This window comes from Gastrolobium bilobum, unplaced genomic scaffold (genome assembly GCF_033153095.1).
Source record: "Gastrolobium bilobum isolate Gb01-03AN ecotype WA unplaced genomic scaffold, APGP_CSIRO_Gbil_v1 utg170916, whole genome shotgun sequence".
Taxonomy (NCBI): domain Eukaryota; kingdom Viridiplantae; phylum Streptophyta; class Magnoliopsida; order Fabales; family Fabaceae; genus Gastrolobium; species Gastrolobium bilobum.
In genome coordinates this window covers 1,279-22,236 of record NW_026898192.1, presented here as the reverse complement: position 1 = coordinate 22,236, position 20,958 = coordinate 1,279, and the positions used below count along the sequence as shown (strand labels likewise).

Genomic DNA, 20,958 nt, shown 5'->3' with positions numbered 1-20,958 from the left:
ACACCATTTTGATGGTGAGTGTGAGGACATGCTACCCTATGGTTGATACCATGTATGAGAAGGAACTGTTTAAATGATCGAAATTCCCCACCCCAATCTGTTTGGATGGACTTTATTGGCATATTAAACTGTGTTTTGATGAGAGAATGAAAATTTTGAAAGGTAGGTAGAGCTTCTGATTTTGATTTTAAGGGGTATATCCATGTGAACCTTGTATGTGCATCAACAAATGATATGTAATAAAGATACCCCATCATAGACTTAACCGGGGCAGGTCCCCACAAATCACTGTATATGAGTTCAAACGGTTGATGATACACAGTGGTAGAAGGTGAAGAAGGTAATCGATGGGCTTTCCCAATACAGCATGCAGAACAGAAATACTCAAGAGCTTTATTATTAACAATAGGTATATTGCATGTATGGAGTACAGACTTTAGTGCATCCTTATGTGGATGACCAAGGCGACAATGCCACATTGACAACATGGAACTACCTATCTCAGGAGACTGAGGAGTATTTGTGTGTACATTATTACAATCAGGTAATGCAGTAGTTGCAGAAATTGTATTGCAAAATGAGATTGCAGGATTTGATGAAACTTGAGAACTGAATGAATGACTGGAACCAATTTGTGAGGCACGAGTGAGGTCTTGATGAAGATGAAAGTCATTAAATTTGTAGAGTCTACTTGAATCAACTTGTCCTTCAAGTAAGACTTGATGAGATTCCTGAGATTTGACAAGACAAAAGGTAGGGTGAAATTCAAAGTACACAGAATTGTCTTGTGCAAATTTACTTACACTGACAAGGTTTTTCATGATCGAAGGCACAACTAACAGATTTTTAAGCTGTAAATGTGTGTTAGTGTGAAAAGGAGAGGGAACTAGTGATGAACCAACAGCTGTTACTGCCAAACCTTGACCATTCCCAATCATGATTTGGTCTGAACCATTGAGTTGCTGACTTTGGATGAGGTTGAGAGGATTGGAGGTCACATGGTGTGTTGCACCAGAATCTGGATACCAATCAAGTGCTGGAACAGTCGTTGGTGTAGGCAAAATTCCAGGTTGAGCAGCAATCATGGCATGAGGTTGATTATTCTGGCCGCGAGTGTAATGAAATACACGATTCTGTTGAGATTGACTGTTCGGATATTGAGAGTACTGTGGTGAAAAATACTGAGCAGTGTTGTTTGAAGGAGCAATAGGTGTGAAGTTCTCATCAAACCGGTGCCAACATGAATGTACATCATGACCAAACTTATAACATAATTGGCATTGAACATTGGTACGCTCTCCACGTCCTCTTCCTCGGTTAAAACGACCTCCATAACGTCCTCTTCCTCTTCTAGGACTATAGAAACGACCTCCATAACTGGCATTGGATATATTGTATCCTGTGATTTGATCCTGATTACGTGCAGTAGGAGCAAATGAGGTGTCACTGGTTCTGTTTTTATCTGTGTCATTCTGTTTTTCTGCTGTGTGGTTCTGAAGTGTGAGATTGACAGTTGCATTCTCTGTGATCAGTGACTCAGTTTGCTTTGCAAGGATTTGTTCATGTGTTAGAAGTTGTATTCCTAGATCTTCGATAGTATACGGATTCTCTCTACCATTAACAGTTGCAATAAAAGCTACATACTCGCCTGGTAATCCTCCAAGGATAATATCAGTTCGTTCCTCATCACTTACTGGATTTCCTATAGCCTTAAGTGAGTCACAAATACCTTTAATACGTGACAGGAACTCCTTCACCCTTTGAGCCTTTTTTGATTGAATGAAGTTCTGACCGAAGTAACCTCGCTTTTGACTTCATCATACCTTGAAAGAGCCTGTGAATCTTGCTCCATGCTTCGTATGAATACTTCACACCAAGAATTTCATTAACCACTGATTCAGAAATTGTTGACAGAAGCCAAGAGAGGAGCATCGAATCTTGAGTTATCCAATCTACATATGCTGGATTCTGGATTCCATTCATCAGATCTTCTTCTGACAGAAACTGAAGAGGTATTTTAGGATTTACCAGGAAGCGATGCATTTGATGAGAGGTGATAATCGGTTCTACAATTTGATTCCAGAAAAGATAATTCTCCTCTGTTAACTTCACTGTGATCTGCTGATTGAATAATTGTGGAGCTTTGATCTCTGTTGCACGATTCTCCATATTTGTGTTTTGGCTTGCTTCTGAAGGCGATTTCTAATTTGTTTGTGGTGATTCAGTATGAGTTGCGGAAGACATGATGAGGTTCTATATGGATCAGGCCTTCAAGGAGAAGGCTCTGATACCATAAAAGAACTTGAGCAGCGGGACGAAAGAGAGAAGGGAGAGTTCATTTGAGAAGGAGAGATTCTATCATACTTGTAAACTGTGTTACAGAAGACTATTTATAGAGTTCAAGAGATGACTCAGCAAGTAACTAACTCTACTGACTAACAAACTTGACTAACAAACTCTAACTGCATGGGGAGAGGGATCAAGTGCAGTGTGTGTACATTACAGATGATACAACCGCTAGCTGAGCTGTTATGCTAATATATATATATATATATTCTCAATTTATCGATGAAAATTTTTTCATCAAAATTAATGATGGAATTTAAACCGAAAACATATTCTGCGGGAAATAAAAACGGAATATATGTAAGGACACAAACATGTGTAAGGACACACGACAGATGATATTTGGGGTTTATCCAAAAAAAAATAAACAAATTAGATATTGTTCGGGATTAGAAATTATAACATGGCAAGTTGGCAACAACACTGGGTATAAAATCAACAGAGATGCCAACAACCTCGTAGGAAATTCAACTTTGGCCACTGTAATCAAATAAAAAACACATTTTTTTTTTCATACTCAAATATTTAGAAAAACCTACTTTTTTTTACTTAATTACAAAATCAATCACCTATAAATATAAAATGAATCACCCACAATTGATCTCATAAATATAAAATTAATTATCATCCCTAAACATAAAATCAATTACCCATAAAATGACAGAAATATAAAATGGACCTAGCTGATGGGGCCAACGAGATCAGATTGTGATAAATAGTTTTTAAACTATATTAACTGTTTTAATAATTATTTTTTCAAATTGTATTATAAATATTGTCCAAAAGCCTGATGTGTACACACATACACAGGGTAGCATTTATAGGTTTATAGAAAAATTATATTTTAACTTTTAATTTTTTTATTAATTTAGTTATTTAAAATTAATTTTATCAATTTATTTTTTAATAACTAAATTTTAAATATTTTAGTTCCTGCCTAATAGGGTTACTGAAATGCGGTTTTACTCAAAATCTTATTGAAGGGATGAGATATACAAAACTCAAACACACGTCTCTCGCAAAAAATGTTATTGAAATTAAGAATATACAACACAAGACACACCCTATTAACTAATGCACATAAAAAAATTGTTTTGTTGTCGCTAACTTATACAAATATGCACAAAGGAGCGACGCGCCATTGCAATATGTTTTGATGTACGTCAATAATCATATTTATCAGAAAAGAACTCCAGAATATGACTGGTTACATGACCATATGTTACTATGAGGCAATATAACGGGAAAACAAGGTTTATATAGATAAATAATTTGTCACAACAATTATTAGACTTAGTAAATTTCCTTGTTAGTCCGAGTGTATATCTAAACAAAAATTGCACCAAAACAAAATATCATTTGAAATGTAAAAATGGTTATTCACCAATGCCATATCCACCTAACATTATCCTCCATTTTGGATCCCCGGCACATCTCATATAGTTAAGGGTGGCAAATCAGTTTATGACCAGTGATCAGATAAGCCAAACGTGTCGTGTTGACTTACGTGTTTAAACGGATTGTGCGAGTTCTATTTTTTGATACGAATTAGTGTTATATCGTGTCACGGGTTAACTCGCATGCACGACCAAAGTGCCAACCAATATTTGAGATATTTTTAGTAATTCACATTATAAAATTCTATTCGTCAGTCGTGTTATGTTGTATCAACCCTCGGTATAGTGTCAATTTCAGATTTTTTTGGTAAATTTTTTGTATTGTGTCGACTTGCGACCTCAATTAAGAAAATTAATTTCTTAGTGATCACTTCAAAAATCAATAATAAGAAAATTAATTATTCCTTAACCTCAATTAAGAATAGCTAAAAAATGTTAATAAAACCGTTTGAACTACATAAAAACAAAAGTTATTTGAACTGAATTGGTAGTGTGGGAAAAGAATTATAATTGGGATTCAACTCACACTGAAGTATTTGAATTTTTAACAAAAAATTGCTTTGGTTTAGGGTGGAGTTTTGGACCACGCGTCAAAAGGCCACTAAAAACATAGACCTTACACAAGAGGAAGTTTTGGTTAATGCTCCAATGAGTAATTGGGAAAAGAAAATCTCTAACTTCAACTAAACAACTCATAAATGGATATCACAAAGAAAAAGAGCAAAAGAACTTATTAAATAAAAATAAATGAGTAATTGGAATATAAGAGTCTCCAATGACCAATTCATCAATGAATCACACCCAAAAGAGTTAAACAAATTACTAAATGAAAGAAATCAATAGTTATGAACACAAACTACCGTGGTTCTTCTCATGCTATTTCAGCTTAAGATACTCTTAATTTTCTTTTTTATTTATTCGGAACCCTACCAATGATTCTTAATCTGTCAACCCATCCTTCAGTGTCAATGAATTTCAAACTTGCCAACTCCTTAACTGTTGATAAACCCAACTTCTTAGCCCAATTCGCTCGCTTGGATGTATTAGCACCAGGTCCAAAATTGCCATACTCAGCAAACGTTATGCGATCCCTGCAATTTTTTATATCAAAAAATGAATCCCCTAGCAAAGAAATTAAAAGACATACAAAAGGGAAAAAAAAACAAACAAACAAACAAAACGTCGACATGTTGTATTCTTAAGGAAAAAAAAATTATTGAACTTTTTTTTATTGAAAATAATGTTAAGCATTTCCAAACAAAGATGTATTAGGGGGTGTTTGGTTGAGGATAAATTTTTTGAATACTGGAAAAATGTAATTGATAGGGAAATGGTTGAAAATTGAGTTTGGTAGGAAAATGTAAAAAAAGTTGTTTGGTTGAAAAAAAATTTACTGGACAAATTAGATAAGATTATAAAAGTCTATGTTTGGTGTGAGATAAAATATAGATGGGGAAATGTGTTACAATTACAAAAATATCCCTCTTTTTACATTTTTTTAAATCACCTACCCTTTACCCTTCCTTCACCTTCCACGCCGCTTCAAGATGTGATTGGGGTAGGATTATAGGGATCAGCTAATTTTGCACAGCCACCATCCAAGTGGCAGAGCAATCAATTTCTCAGGGGAAAAAAAAAATCAAGCCTACCAAAATCCTAAACACCCCATTTGATCTCTTTCTCTTATTCAACCTCATCTGGAACATCCCATTGTACCTCATTCTCTCATCTGAACCCTAATGCAATGGTCCGTGCTTGGGGCAACTTCAATTTGTGGGTGGTTTGACTAGGTCCTGCTTGGGTTGGTTTGACTGTGGCTAATCTGGGTTGTGGCTGAACTCTTTCTCCTTCAATCTGTTACTGTTTTGATCTGGGTGGGTGGTTATTGGTTTGTCTTTGCCTATTGTGCTCTGTTTCAGTGTTTGGTTCTGTTTTGGTTGCTGGTGGTGGTGTGACAACGTCGTTCAGTTGCTGGTATCCGGTGCCGGTGCGGAGAGTGGTCGTGTATGTACAGCTGTCACCTTCCTTCAGATGTGATTTGGGCTCCAAGTTGAGGGTATGGTGGTCATGTGGTTAATCATTCATTTCTTCATTTAGGTAGATATCCTCAAATACCACATCTCAGATGGGAATCGGTTGCCTTGCATTTAAGCCAAATTGACATGCAAACTTGATGGATGGGGAACTGATTTCGCTGGAGAAATTTTTGAAAATCTTCAACCAAACATGGTGATTCATCTTTCCCACTTATCAGAATTCTATCTATCTGATAAGATACCTCCGACCAAACGCCCCCTTAAGGTGTTTTTTCTTTTGGTATGACAAGTTTTATTCATAATATAAAAACCAGAATAAATCCTCAGCTGTTATTTAATATGATTATATTATATGAGAGTATCTTAAAAATAAATTAACGGTGATAAAAGATGATAGAGAAAAAATATATGAATAAGTTACAAAATTTTCACATTTGATTTTTTAATTGATGGTTAAGATTCTCCCACATAATATGATCATGTTAAATGACACATGAGATGATCGATTTCCAATAAAACACCTCTATTTTTTTTCTTCTAAAAATGGGATAAAATATCCTTACAATTCAAGCGTTTCTAGTAGAAAGTTTTATGTTAATTATACATATTAAACTAGCATTATTATATATGTTGAACATGAATTAATGTAGTCACATAACTAAGTTTTTGTTGAGAAAACAAGAGTAAGAAAAAGTGAACTTACTCGTGTCCAGCGGAAAACCATGCATCCCAACCAATAGGTTGTACAATGGAGGACATATAGGTATTGTAGAAGAGAACTCTAGAGTAATCTCTCCATGGCCTTCCCAAGTAAATTGACCCACTTCCAAACACCTTACAATCTTTGAAAACAAAACCATTTGAATCTTTTGGACTTGATCTCCCTTGTGCTGTGATATAACCAGGCAAACCTGGACCTAGTGCCCCATCAATAACAGATATGACACAACTCTACAAAAACAAATAAATAAATGAGTTATACTATAGATCATGGTTTTGCTAATGCTTATAATATTCAAAATAATTAATTACTCAAATCTTAACGTGCACACAAATGCTATTAATTAATTTTGTTCATAGGCATAAAACATGAACAAGAGAAAAATAAATAGCTTTAGTATTACCTCAAATAAAGCATGGCCTGCACCAAAGATAAAATCAACAGCACCTTGTATAGTACAAAGCTTGTAGTAATGTCTTCCCAATTGGTCCCACAAAGTGTCTTGCATACCAAAGAAACCAACTCTAAAAAAGTAACACTTGTCGCCCATTACCATCGCAGCTACGGCAGGTGTTACAGGATTACTATTCATTGGATTGTTGTATGAATTCTGGTCCACATTAAGAGACAAATTTTAGAACTCTATCAAAACTCAATATTTTTTTGGGTTTATGAAAAGGGCTACAAAAATTAACATAGATTCAACCCCACAAAAAATAAAGAATAGAAAACTAAACACAGATTAAGAACAAACAAAGATTAACAAATTTGGAAGATTTCTTAATAGTAATGTAGAGACACATAAGATTTTAATTTCATTAAAATCAGTTAATGAAAACAGTCAATTAAATTGAAAGTTTCCTTAATAATAATGTACGGACACGTGATCACGGGTAATGGATCTTTTGTTGAAATTTTACAAAATTTTAACATGTGGAAATTTTGTGTTTCTTTCTTTTTACAAATATTACAAATTTTGATATGGAAATTTATTTAATATTTATAAAAAAGAGTATAACATATATATATATATATATATACGGAGATTTACAATGGCTTAATTTGCAGGTACAATCTGTGTTGTCTTTTAGACATTCAACGAGGTAAAATTTACCATCCATAAGTAGATGAACCCTGGATCAATTGTAGTTTAAAAAAAAACCCCAAGTTTTTAGCATCATAAGCAGTCGTTTGTAATTTACACATTAATTTTCGGTTGGTTGGAAATTTATTTATGTTGGGGTATTTTGTATTTTGTTCTTCTTCTTTCTTTTTTATGAATGGGTTTTGAACTAACTCCACCAAACACTAAAGACCAAAACACTATATCTTAGTCAAATAATTCTAGTTCTTAATCCATTCTTAGTTTGAGTTTGACACTAGAATGGGGGACGAGAAAAAAAATGTGAAAAAAGGGCAACCAAACACACTCTTCATGTACACACATGCATTACCAAAACATATAGGGTTAAAGTTGTGGTGGAATATACAAGAAATAAAAAATAACATTGTTTATAATTTAAAACAAAAATTAATGCATCATTATCATCACGAAGCTTTTAGAGCATTGAGCATTGTCAATTGAAAGCAAACATAAAAGGTTTAAAGGAAGCAGCAAGTAGAGCAATTCTTACCCTAAAGCTCATGGATTTGACAACAATATTGTCAGCCATGATTGAGAATGTAGGACTCTGATCGGTTGCCGTATGGTCATCCCAGTCAACTAAAGTTCTCCTCTTTCCATCTCCTGTTAGTATAATGTAAGGCTTATCCAGAGGAATCTTCACTTTTTCTCTGAAACAAACACAAAATAAAACATGTTTTTTGATCAGTTCATTGAGATTTGAGGCATTGAATTGTTGACAATCACAATAATCTTTCATACATGATTGGTTTATATCTTCTAATAAAATTTTAAATCAAAGCCAATTAAATTTTTTTATCATACCTTAATTGATTATATTATGTTTTTCTAGGACAATTTTAAAGTTTACAACTGAAAAAAATAAAAATATAGTGCATGATTTCATATGAAATTCATAGAGGAGAATATTTACCTGTAGGTACCTTCATTCACTTTGATGTTGACCCAATGTCTGTTGTTGGAAGGGATTGAATCAATAGCAGATTGTATGGTAGAGAAGTTTCCATGCCCTGTTTGATCCACAACTATTTTGGAATAAGGGAGGATTTTTTTTCCAACTTTTCTGTAAATCTGAGCATTAGCTAGATCTACTTTCAACCCCACCAAGAGAAAGAGATAAGTTAAGAAACACCAACGAAGATTCATCATGATGGATCAAAGAAAAAAGATCAGGTCTTGTGGAGTGCTTCAAGAAGGAAAAGGAATAGCCCTCACACAAGCCCTGACAAGTCACAACTTTTTTGCATTTGATTGAAACCTGCAAAGATGAATCCGTATTTAAAGACAAATTTCCATATGCTGTGGAGGGAAAATAAAATAAAATAAAAAATCAAATGTATATAAAAGGAAAATGCCTAATTACAGCAGAAAGGGAGTCAAATAAGGAAACGAAACTTCAATCATGGTATCATAATTAATTCTTAAAAATAATACAAATTTTGTGATATGTGATTATTTTATTCTTATTTACTTCCACCTTGTGTCCATATATTCTGTATGCCAATGATGAGTTCGCAAAATTAAGGGCAATAAGAAAGTAATAAAAAAGTCCCAACGTGGGAGAATTAATGTGATGTTAGGTGATTTTCATATAATTGACTTTCAAATTTGAGAAAATAAAATTCAGAATTAATATTTGACTTTGAATTTCACCTAAAAAATAGAGTTTAAAAATCACTTGCGTATGGGCCAAAGAGCAACAGACATTAAGATACAATGTCAAATGTAGTAATCTAAAGACTAAAAGTGATAACTGAATTTTGGTTAATAAAAAATAATATAAATATGTATGAATAATGACAGTGGATTGCAAGCTAACTTTCTTGTATAAGTTTAATTTGTTCTTCTGTTTATACAATAATTGTTTTATTTCCACATTTCAGCAGGAAGAAAAGACAGAGAGAAGTGTTTCATTTCAGCAATTTTTGTTTTTTTTTATCTCAATGGAAATTATTTCAATATTTTATTTTATCAGTTCTCAGGGTGATCAAATTATTATAAATTACTAGTGCATTACCCGTGCGATGCATAGATGAAAAAGATTAAAATTTTTGTCGGTGACCGTCATTGATTAATCTCTAAAAAAAAATGTGTCACTATTTCTCTCTCTCTCTCTCTCTCTCTCTCTCTCTCTATATATATATATATATATATATATATATATATATATATATTAGTGTATTGCCCGTGCAGTGCACATGGAAAAAAAATCAGTTTGTCTATCTCGTAAATTTTTTTAAATAATACCGTTATGAAATAATACCATTAAATAAAATATCAAAACTAAAAGATCATTCTCTATTTAAAAATGGGAAAAAAATATTTTGAACCCAACATATTATAAAGCCAACAGAATATAATAATCCTAAAAAAGTAAATAAAAAGTAAATAAAAAAATAAAAAAATAGAGCTGATGATATTCGAAGGGTTTAGTCAAAATGAAATCTTATTTGTAAGAGAAGTATTTTAATTTTCAACAATCTCCAATTCCATAATTTGATCAGTTAAGAGGAAAAACATTGTGGTTTTCATATAATTAGGCAAATTAGGTAAAAATATTTGTTCATACCCTCAACCAGTTGCATTTCGACCCGAATGTCTCCAATGACTATCTAGTCAAATATATGTTATACTTTTAAGCATAAAGTTTTGATGGAATTTCTTGAGTTAGGGAAGAAAAAACAAAGACAAACCTACCAAACAACATTACATCACCCTTAATGTTTGTTCAATACGCACTTATATATTCCAAAGGAGAAGTCTAAAGAAGATTCAAATTAATGATAATGATAATAACATATTGTCACGTAACCAGACATATATTGGAGTTCTTTTCTAATAAATATGATTATTAAAATTAAGAAATATACATATATGGAGTAATTAACTAGCCCATATATTTCATATGCATTTAGAGTGTGTGTTGTATATTTCATTCCTTCAATATTGTTTCCACAACACAACACAAACCCACGCGTGAACCTGATAGCTTTCCTTTTGAATTTTTGTAAATTGGAAAAGATAAGTTTTTATTATTATTTAAAATTTAGCTAACTTTTATATATAACTTATATTATAAAGGAATTCCATTTTGTGGAAACCTTGCTGACGTGTCGCACTGTGGTTCAATTTCACCAATCTAGCTAACTCTCATCATCGTCATGTTCGCCATCTTGTTCGCCTCGAGGACTTCCTCAGTGGTCCTCCGGTTCGCTTCACGAACCTCAGCTGCGGCTATCCGGTTCGCCTCGCGAACAGCTTCCATCATTGTCGCGTTGGCCACTCTAGCGGCCTCCTGATCGGCTAACCTGGCCGCCTGCATCTCAGCCAATGCAGTCAGGATAGGATCGGATTGATCCTCAGAAGTATCTCGTGTTCTCCCGGACCTTACCATGACTCCGCACAAGTTACACAAATTATGAGTTGATCAGGCCCACGCAATGTGATCACATATACATCATCATAATAAAATTCGACGGAGTAAACACAAAGACAGACACAACCAAACAACCTAGCAATTGCAATACATACAGGTTTTTCCCTCGAACCATTGCTCTGATACCATAAATGTAACACCCCGTATATATCCGGTAATTTTATCATAATATCGTATTAAGCTGCGCTTAATTAAAATGCGGAATTACTTTTTCTTTTCAATTATGATGCCATTAACATTACCAACTTGCTTAATAATCAATTAATAAAACATCGCCTGTATGTAATTGCAATAAACAGCTAACTGAAATACCTCATAACATAGATAATATAAGTGTGGCTCTAGTCACGGAACTACAACAACGTAGACCGGACCATCTAACAGTTTATACAACTCCAAACTACAAGTACTAATAGAAAGTGTCATGGACAATCTCCATGCTCACTCAAATAAGGCAACATGCCCAACATCAGTCTCAACAACATCATATCATAAATAGCGGAAAACATAAACAGCATCCAAATCCAGTCATGCTAACAAATAAGCAGAAACAACAAAATCAGCTAAGCTCCGGCCTCCCGCCGCCTGAGGCATCAGTACCCATACTACCTGATCCTGAAATAAGCATTCCCCAAACGTGGGGTAAGATCTCTAATCTAGAAATCTCAGTAAGTCAGTGAGTCCTCAAGGATCTTCCACCCCAAGCTCACTTACATGTGCAATATAAGTTCAAAAGCAGTTTATCATTTATCATTTCAAAAACAATGCAATGCAGCAGATAATCATGTCATGTGTGTAAATACTAATCTACTGGCCAGAGACAGTGCAGGTATACGTCTATCACCTACACACCGTGCAAGTACCACTTGCATTCACCCCGGTACACCATCTTGTATAGCGCTACATACTCAGGCTTCTCGTCAAGATGAAACAACACATGCATATTAAAAGCCATTACATGTAAAGTTCAATCAACATAGCAAATATCCAAAAGCATGTACACAACATGCATAAACCATACCCCCATGGGACATGGTGGAACCACAACATGGCTAAACCGAGGACACGAAAGCTTACCTTGCAAGCTAACTCCAAAAGCCAAGAGTCCACAGCTCAAAGTCCAAACACAACAGATTCACAATCTGTTATGGACCAATACTATATCAATAATAATGCAACACAAGCATAAAACTTAAAGACAACGCCTTTTCATTACGTTTTCAAGTCTTAAAGCTTCTAACAAAGCCACAAGCCCTTAATCCCATGATTCTGGCTTAATCCATTAAATACAGAAGTTCAACTTCATCAATCTAGGGTCCACAAACCCCCAATAGCCTACTGTACACACAACACAGCTACTGTTTTATGAAATCCCAGAATATCCGGATATTCCTCGGGACCATATCCGGATATGCAATATCCGGATATCTCACTGGACGTATCCGGATATGCAATATCCGGATATCCATAATCCCATATCCGGATACCTAGTATCCGGATACACAAAACCCATATCCGGATATCACATATCCGGATATTCATCGGGCACATATCCGGATATTTCACGACAGAATGCAGAAAATGCATTTCGTGAAGATATCCTTCCAAGGTTGGGTTTTTAACGATTTAAAGCACCTAAACATGCATTTCTAGGTGTGTTCAACATTACCCCACAACAAGTTATCATCTTTACGCCTTAACATGCATCAACCTTTCATTTTTAAGCATTAAACTCATGATCAAAGGTTGGTATACATACCAAAGGCTTCAAACAGAGAAATGAGATGCTCTTGGAGCTCAACACAGCCCCTCAAGTCTGACTCAAGGAAGATGCACGAAAATGCTACCAAAGCTTGGCCCTTTCCACACAAAGGAAGCTCCTTGGAGCTTCACAAGCCAAGAGCAAGACTCTCACCACCTCAACTCAAGAGGACAGCCCCTCCAACACTCACAAACAGCAACCCCAACACAGAACAGGGTCAACAACACAGCCTCAAAGCTACTCTCACCCCACACCAAGTGTTTAGGAGAAGGATTTGAGAAGGAAGTTGCCTCAAAGCTCAAGAAATGGAAGAGGAACACAATGGAACAGTACTCAGCAGTTGGCCAGCCCCAAGACTCACGTAGCAACAGAAAACCTAGGGCTTTGTGCCCTTAACAAGGAGTATATATAACCCAAACGCACTTAGACACACAGTATTAACTTTAATTTCTACGCTTAGCATTTTAATCCCAAACTTTGGATTATGAAACTACATAATCTTCTAAGATTTATGATATTTTTCTTATAATTTTCTGAGCACTTTTCCGGTACGCGCTTTTCCAAGCCAGTACCGGTTTCCAGCACCAGTTCTCATTATCTGGACTTGAAACTCGTTTTACAAGTCCTACATATTATTCTAGTAATTATCATGCACTTAAATTAATTTTCCGGGATACTTTTTTGGCACACATTTATACCGTCTAGCAGAACCGGTATCTGCACTTTTCTTCCGAAAAGCGACTTTCAACATTCTTAATCACTTATTACGATTATTAAGCCTCATAAATAATTATTAAGGTCAATTATGGAATCATTTCCTAATTTTGCATAATTAATTAATTAAATACCTTAATTAACGGTGCGGGTTATTACATGCCACACCCTTAATGCCACCAACTCTGAGAACTAGTAATTTATAATAATTCGATCACTATGAGAACCAATAAAATAAAATATTGAAATCATTTCCAATGAGATAAAAAATAAAACGGATTTATACAAAAAAAAAACAGAAAATTGCTGAAATGAAACACTTCTCTCTTTCTTTTCTTCCTGCTGAATTGTGGAAATAAAACAATTATTGTATAAACAGAAGAACAAATTAAACTTATACAAGAAAGTTAGCTTGCAATCCACTGCCAATATTCATACATATTTATATAATTTTTTATTAACCAAAATTCAGTTATCACGTGTAGTCTTAATTTAGATTACTACTTTTGACAATGTATCTTAATGTCTGTTGCTCTTTGGCCCATTTGCAAGTGATCTTTAATCTCTATTTTTCAGGTGAAATTCAAAGTCAAATACTAAATCTGAATTTTATTTTCTCAAATTTTAAAGTCAATGATATGAATATCACCTAACATCACATTAATTCTCCCATGTTGGGACTTTTTAATTACTTTCCTATTGCCCTTAATTTTGCTTTAGGAACTCATCATTGGCATAAAGAATATATCAACACAAGATGGAAGCAAATTAGAATAAAGTAATCACATGTCACAAAATTTGTATTATTTTTAAGAATTAATTATGATACCATGATTAAAGATTTGTTTCCTTATATGGCTCCCTTTCTGCTGTAATTACGCATTTTCCTTTTATATACCTTTGATTTTATTTTATTTTTTCCCTCCACACCATATGGAAATTTGTCTTTAAATACGGATTAATCTTTGCAGGTTTCAATCAAATGCAAAAAAGTTGTGCCTTGTCAGGGCTTGTGTGAGGGCTATTCCTTTTTTCTTCTTGAAGCACTCCACACAAGACCTAATCTTTTTTCTTTGATCCATCATGATGAATCTTCGTTGGTGTTTCTTTGCTTGTCTCTTTCTCGTGGTGGGGTTGAAAGTAGATCTAGCTACTGCTCAGATTTACAGAAAAGTTGGAAAAAAAATCCTCCCTTATTCCAAAATAGTTGTGGATCAATCAGGGCATGGAAACTTCTCTACCATACAATCTTAATTAAAAATAATAAATAAATAAAAAATATTAACTTGTTATTAATGAAATGGGAGTTAGCTGACCCGTGACGGCTTGTTAACCCCACACATTTTGTTTTGACTCATTTTTGCCGAGACGGTTTGATGATTCAAAATTAAATCAAATTTATCATAAAATTTACGATAACAAAAAATAATAATATGAATATTATTATTCTTTTAAAAGAAAGGATTAGCTGAGTTGAGACAGTTGACGAAGGAGAACTACGAGAATTGGAGCATCCAGATGAAGGCTCTTCTCGGATCCCAGGACGCTTGGGAGAATGTTCAAGCAGGTTTTGTAGAACCACAGGATACTGGAGGCTATTCGGCGGCTCAAACTAAAGCGTTGAAAGAGACGCGTGCAAAAGACAAGTTGGCGTTATTCATGCTCTTCCGAGCTGTAGACGAATCCGGGTTCGAGTAGATAGAAAATTATGAGACCTCAAAGGCAGCCTGGGATATCTTGGCAAATGTCTATAGAGGAGCTAACCGAGTTAAACAAGTCCGGCTTCAAACCCTTCGTGCCGAGTTGGAGGGAATGAAGATGAAGGACACGGAAGGAGTATCCGGGTTCGTTGCCCGGGTTCAAGGAATTGTGAACCAGTTGAAACAGAATGGAGAAGATATACCTGACACCGGAGTGGTGGAGAAATCTTGAGATCTTTGACAGACCAGTTCGAAAACGTGGTTTGTGCGATAGAGGAGTCCAAGGATCTGTCTACCCGGCCTCACCATTGACGAGTTGGCGGGTTCCGTTGAAGCGCATGAACAAAGAAAGAAGAAGAAGGAGGAAACTCTTGAGCAGGCACTTCAGACCAAAGCAACAATTAAAGATGAGAAGATGCTCTATTCTCAAAATTTCCGAGGTAGAGGACGTGGCCGCAGTGGACGAGGTACTAGTCGTGGTGGTAGAGGTCGAGGCCGAAGTCAAGAAGTGTATAGTGATGAGGTAGGACAGTCAAATCAACAAAACTGGAGAGGACGAGGATGAGGTCGACGAGGAAGTCGGTCACATTATTCAAACATCGAGTGTCACAAATGTGGAAAGTTTGGTCACTATGCGAAAGATTGTAACTCGGACAAGTGTTACAACTATGGCAAAGTCGGACATTTCGCAAGAGAATGCAGAGAGGAGAAAAAGGTGGAGGAGACGTCCAACCTAGCCACAGAAGGCGAGATGAAGGATGGTGTCTTGTTAATGACACACAGTGAAGGAAGTCCTGACGATGACATGGAGTGGTATCTTGACACGGGTGCGAGCAACCACATGTGCGGACATAAACACTTCTTCAAGGAAATGATAAAAGTGGAAACCAGACATGTTTCGTTCGGGGATGCCTCAAAGGTTAAGGTAAAAGGCCGAGGTACGATCTGTTTCCTACAAAAGGACGGGTTAATTGGCTCAATTCGAGATGTGTACTATGTACCCGACCTAAAAAGCAATATTTTAAGCATGGGTCAACTGATGGAGAAAGGTTACTCGGTTATTATGAAAGACCGGGTATTGTATTTGAAAGATGAGCAAGGTCGGATGATAGTCCGAGTTCAAATGGGTAAGAATCGTATGTATAAACTAAATTTGAAATGTGTACAGGTTGAATGTTTACAAGCCGAGGTAGAAGATAAGGCGTCACTTTTGCATCTCCGATTTGGTCACCTACATTATGGTGGTCTAACCAAGTTGGCAGAGAAAAAGATGGTGGACGCGTTACCTGACATAAACTTTGAAGGAAAGTTTTGTGAGAGTTGTGTACTTGGCAAGCATGCGAGGACCACGTTTCAGAAGATGGCAAGATTCCGGGCTAAGCAACCTCTGGAACTAATACATACAGACTTGTGTGGACCCATCAATCCGGGTTCCTTCAGCGGTAAGAAGTATTTTATTTCCTTTATTGATGATTTCTCACGGAAAACTTGAGTTTACTTTCTGAAGGAGAAGTCTGAGGTGTTTGATGTGTTCAAAAAGTTCAAGGTGATGATTGAGAAAGCAACAGGAAGCTATATCAAATCGGTGCGGTCTGACAGAGGTGGGGAATATACCTCAACAGCGTTTATGTCGTTCTGTGAGGAACAAGGGATAAGGAGGTTTCTAACAGCACCATACTCACCACAACAGAATGGCGTGGCTGAAAGGAAGAACCGGACTATTCTTGACATGGTTCGGTCAATGCTGAAGAACAAAAGGATGCCGAAGGAGTTTTGGGAGGAAGCTGTGCAGTGTGTTGTGTATGTGCAGAACCGATTTCCACATTCAAGCTTGGATGACAAAACACCACAGGAAGCATGGAGTGGTCAAAAGCCTTCAGTGGCTCATCTCAGAGTTTTTGGTAGTGTGGCCTATGCACACATACCGGACCAGCTCAGAACCAAGCTCGAGGATAAAAGCAAGAAATATGTTTTTATTGGATATGATGAAAAAACAAAGGGGTATAAGCTGTTTGACCCCGTCAACAAGAAAGTCATAGTGAGCAGAGATGTAAAGCTCAATGAAGCAAATGAGTGGGACTGGAGCAATTCATCTGAGATAAACTTTGAAGACGGAATCACAACACAAATTATCAACCCGGCAAGTCCTGAAGCTTCTGATGATGAAGACGAGGTACGACAACCCAGGATGCGAAACATACAAGACATATATGAGTCAACAAGTGAGGTACAGTTTGTTTGTCTTCTTGCAGACTCTGAGAACATAAGTTTTGGAGAAGCCATCCGAGATAAGAAATGGAAAGACGCCATGGATGAGGAGATAGAAGCCATTGACCGAAATAACACATGGGAGTTAGCCGAGCTACCAAAAGGAAGTCGGCCCATTGGAGTGAAGTGGGTGTTCAAGAAGAAGATGAATACTCAAGGAGAGATAGAACGATATAAAGCTCGGCTAGTTGCAAAAGGTTATACGCAGAAGGCTGGAATTGACTATGAGGAGGTGTTTGCCCCTGTTACAAGGATGGAGACAATTCAGCTACTCATCTCACAGGCTGCTCAATACAGATGGCCAATACATCAAATGGATGTAAAGTCGGCATTCCTGAATGATGTTCTTGAAGAAGAAGTTTATGTGGAACAACCGCCGGGCTACATAAAGGCAGGAGAAGAGAAGAAGGTGCTAAGATTGAAGAAAGCACTTTACGGGTTGAAGCAAGCACCACGAGCATGGAATGCTCGTATTGACAAATATTTCAAGGAGAATGGACTTGAACAATGTCCATATGAACATGCTGTGTATGTCAAGAAAAATGGAGGAGACTTGTTAATTGTGGCTCTTTATGTTGATGACCTCATTTTTATGGGAAACAATGCCAAGATGATACAAGAGTTCAAGAGCACAATGACAAGAGAGTTCGAAATGACAGATCTCGGTTTTATGAAGTTCTTTCTCGGTTTGGAAGTAAAACAAAATGAGAAGGGAATCTTCGTGTAACAGGAGGCTTATGCAAAAAAGATTTTGAAAAAGTACAAGATGGAAGATTGCAACTCGGTTTCAACACCAATGGAACCCGGTTCAAAACTTTCTAAGTTTGATGGAGGAGACCGTGTTGATGCAAGCAAGTACAGAAGTTTGGTGGGAAGCCTACGCTATCTCACATGCACGAGGCCGGATATCTCATTGAGTGTCGGCATAGTAAGTCGGTTCATGGAGGAGCCAAGATACACACATTGGAAGGCGGTAAAGAGAATTCTGAGGTATGTTCAACGTACAGTTTCACATGGGTTACACTACTCGAGCTCGGCAAAATACAAGTTGATTGGATATTCTGACAGTGATTGGTGTGGAGACGTAGATGATCGAAAGAGCACGGCTGGTTATGTGTTTTTCATGGGCAACACGACATTCACTTGGATTTCGAAGAAGCAACCTATTGTGACACTGTCGACATGTGAAGCTGAATATGTAGCTGCATCTTGGTGTGTTTGTCATGCAATGTGGCTCAGGAATTTGCTAAGTAAGCTGGAGGAAAAATAAGTCGGCCAAACTGTGATCCGAATTGACAATAAAACGGCTATAGAGCTAGCAAAGAACCCGGTAAATCATGAAAGAAGCAAGCATATTGACGTCCGATTTCACTTCATCCGGGATCAAGTAAAGGAAGGAAATGTGGAGCTAACACACGTGACCAGTCAAGAGCAAGTCGGGGACATCTTCACAAAGCCACTACCGACGGTGCTGCTCAACAATTGCAAGAAGATGCTTGGGATGAAAGATGGCAGAAGCATTTAAGTTTATGGAGGAGTTTTGTTGAATAAACTTTAAATGGTTTGTTAGTTTTATATTTAATAGTCTTAATTAGGCAGTCTTGTTTTTAGGTAAGTGAAAGGCCAAGAGTTGTGAGAAAGTGAAAGGCCAAGAGTTAGAAGAAAATGAGAGGCCAAGAGTTGGAAGTTTAATTTTGTGGTTTATGGCTATTTTAATGTTAGGTTCATGAAAAGGCAATCTACTGCCTATATAAACTAATCCATATTGTAAGAAAAGTACACAGAGTAAAAGTTGAAGAGAAATACAAGTTTTGTTCTCTGAAGTTGTCTTCTCCACTAGAAAATAGTTGTTTATTTATTTAGTGATACCACATTTCCTAAGGGAAAATCTGGTCAGTTGTAATAATTGTTTGTTCGTGTCGTTTATGTAATATTTTACTTTTTGGTCACCCTTAGTTTTTAATTGCTTAAAATTCTTAAAAGGTTTTGTTCCATTGGAAATTCTAGGATTGGTTGAGCAGAGCGACTAATTGGGCCAAATTTAGTGCAACAGCTGGTCTTGGTGTTATCCATAGAGGCCATTTGCAGCAGGGAAGGTCACTGATGGCACCTTACTTGCCTCAGGGTGGGACAGGTGGTGGTGGTAGTCCATTCTCAGAAGGTGGTGCTCTCTATGCCCTTGGTCTTATTCATGCTAACCATGGAGAGGGCATCAAACAATTTATTCGGGATAGCCTGCGCAGTACTACTGTTGAGGTGCTCATAAATAATGATAGTGATGTGTGTTGAGATAGGTTGTATGTGCAACTAATATGGAGTTTATAAGGCCTTGGGCACTCCCACCCTTTGAGCTAGCTTTTGGGGTGATGACCTCAAGGTTCTTTACATGGTATCAGAGTCTCGCCCCTGCCTCCATCTATGCTCCTTTTTTTGTTTTCATCCTCAGTTCTGCATTGTGTTTACCAACCAAACATGCTAAGTTTCTGTTTATATGTGGTTTCTGATGGTTGAAGAAGTTTTCATAAATAACACTTTGATGGTTGAGACATTTTAATGACCAATGCAGAGTTGTGAGAAACATGGCTTGTTACATGTATGGTATTATATTGTATTTGTATACTTAAATAGCATTTTGAAGTGTTTTCTGATATTGTTTCGAAGGTGGATGATCATCCAGAGAAGAAATCGGAGCTTGAGTCTTCTTTTGAGATTCTGACAAATCCAGCAAGAGTGGTTCCTGCACAGGAGAAGTGTATGATTTATTTATTTTATTTAATCAGGATTTAAAATCTAATATTAACATAAATAGGGGTTAGTATTTTTATAAGAAGTGTCATCCTCTCATGTACTTGGTTCCTCATAATCCTAGTACCTAACTTTGAAAATCTTAATCTCTAATTTCTTTTTCTCTTAACTATTTGAAACTTTCAAACTGTATTTGGTAAATTCACAGAAGTTTAAGTTCATGTTATATATAATTGTTGGTCATGAATATCCGCGGATGTTCATTGTAGCCATGTCTCTTCCATTGTTTATGTAAGATTCTAACTAACTCTTAAAAATAACATGATTTATGTTCCATTTTAGATTAACCTTAGGACACTACCCTCCATTCTGGATTGCCCTCTTAAAATAAAGCCTTCCCCCTTATCTAAATTTCAAGAAGAATAATTGTTGTCTCTGAGAGAAATAAAGGGCTAATACTTCCCTTTTATTAGCTCTCTTTTCTCCTTGTTAAAATGCTTCTGGTTTTGAATTACTTGTATATTATTGTTTTCTGAAAGTTTGTTCTAAATATTATATATATGAGACAAGATATTCTTACATCGGTATAAGAGTTAGAAGTTTTACACTTAATGATCATTGAGCCACTTGTATCCAATGGCTCACATTACTAAAAAATTTGAGCCCTTAGATATAAGTGGGATCTACGG

The 20,958-nt window shown here is 36.2% G+C and overlaps 1 protein-coding gene across 1 annotated transcript; it reads right to left on the bottom strand.

Moving 5' to 3' along the window:
• Positions 1 to 1,081: 1,081 nt before the first annotated feature.
• Positions 1,082 to 8,790, bottom strand: LOC133313731 (probable pectinesterase 29). The gene is made up of 6 exons (XM_061515136.1): positions 8,558 to 8,790; positions 8,135 to 8,294; positions 6,904 to 7,110; positions 6,483 to 6,730; positions 4,696 to 4,834; positions 1,082 to 1,462 (listed from the first exon to the last, which is right to left on the bottom strand). The coding sequence occupies exons 1-6, from the start codon at positions 8,788 to 8,790 to the stop codon at positions 1,082 to 1,084; spliced, it is 1,368 nt and encodes a 455-aa protein (XP_061371120.1).
• Positions 8,791 to 20,958: the final 12,168 nt, after the last annotated feature.

What these genes read in the sequence shown, in the direction of transcription:
- LOC133313731 (XM_061515136.1), bottom strand. Translation starts at nt 8,790, where the DNA reads ATGAATCTTCGTTGGTGTTTCTTAACTTATCTCTTTCTCTTGGTGGGG. An exon ending in GTGAATGAAGGTACCTACAG is followed by an intron (nt 8,295 to 8,557) that starts GTAAATATTCTC and finishes TGTTTGTTTCAG; the next exon opens with AGAAAAAGTGAAGATTCCTC. An exon ending in TCAAATCCATGAGCTTTAGG is followed by an intron (nt 7,111 to 8,134) that starts GTAAGAATTGCT and finishes AATGTGGACCAG; the next exon opens with AATTCATACAACAATCCAAT.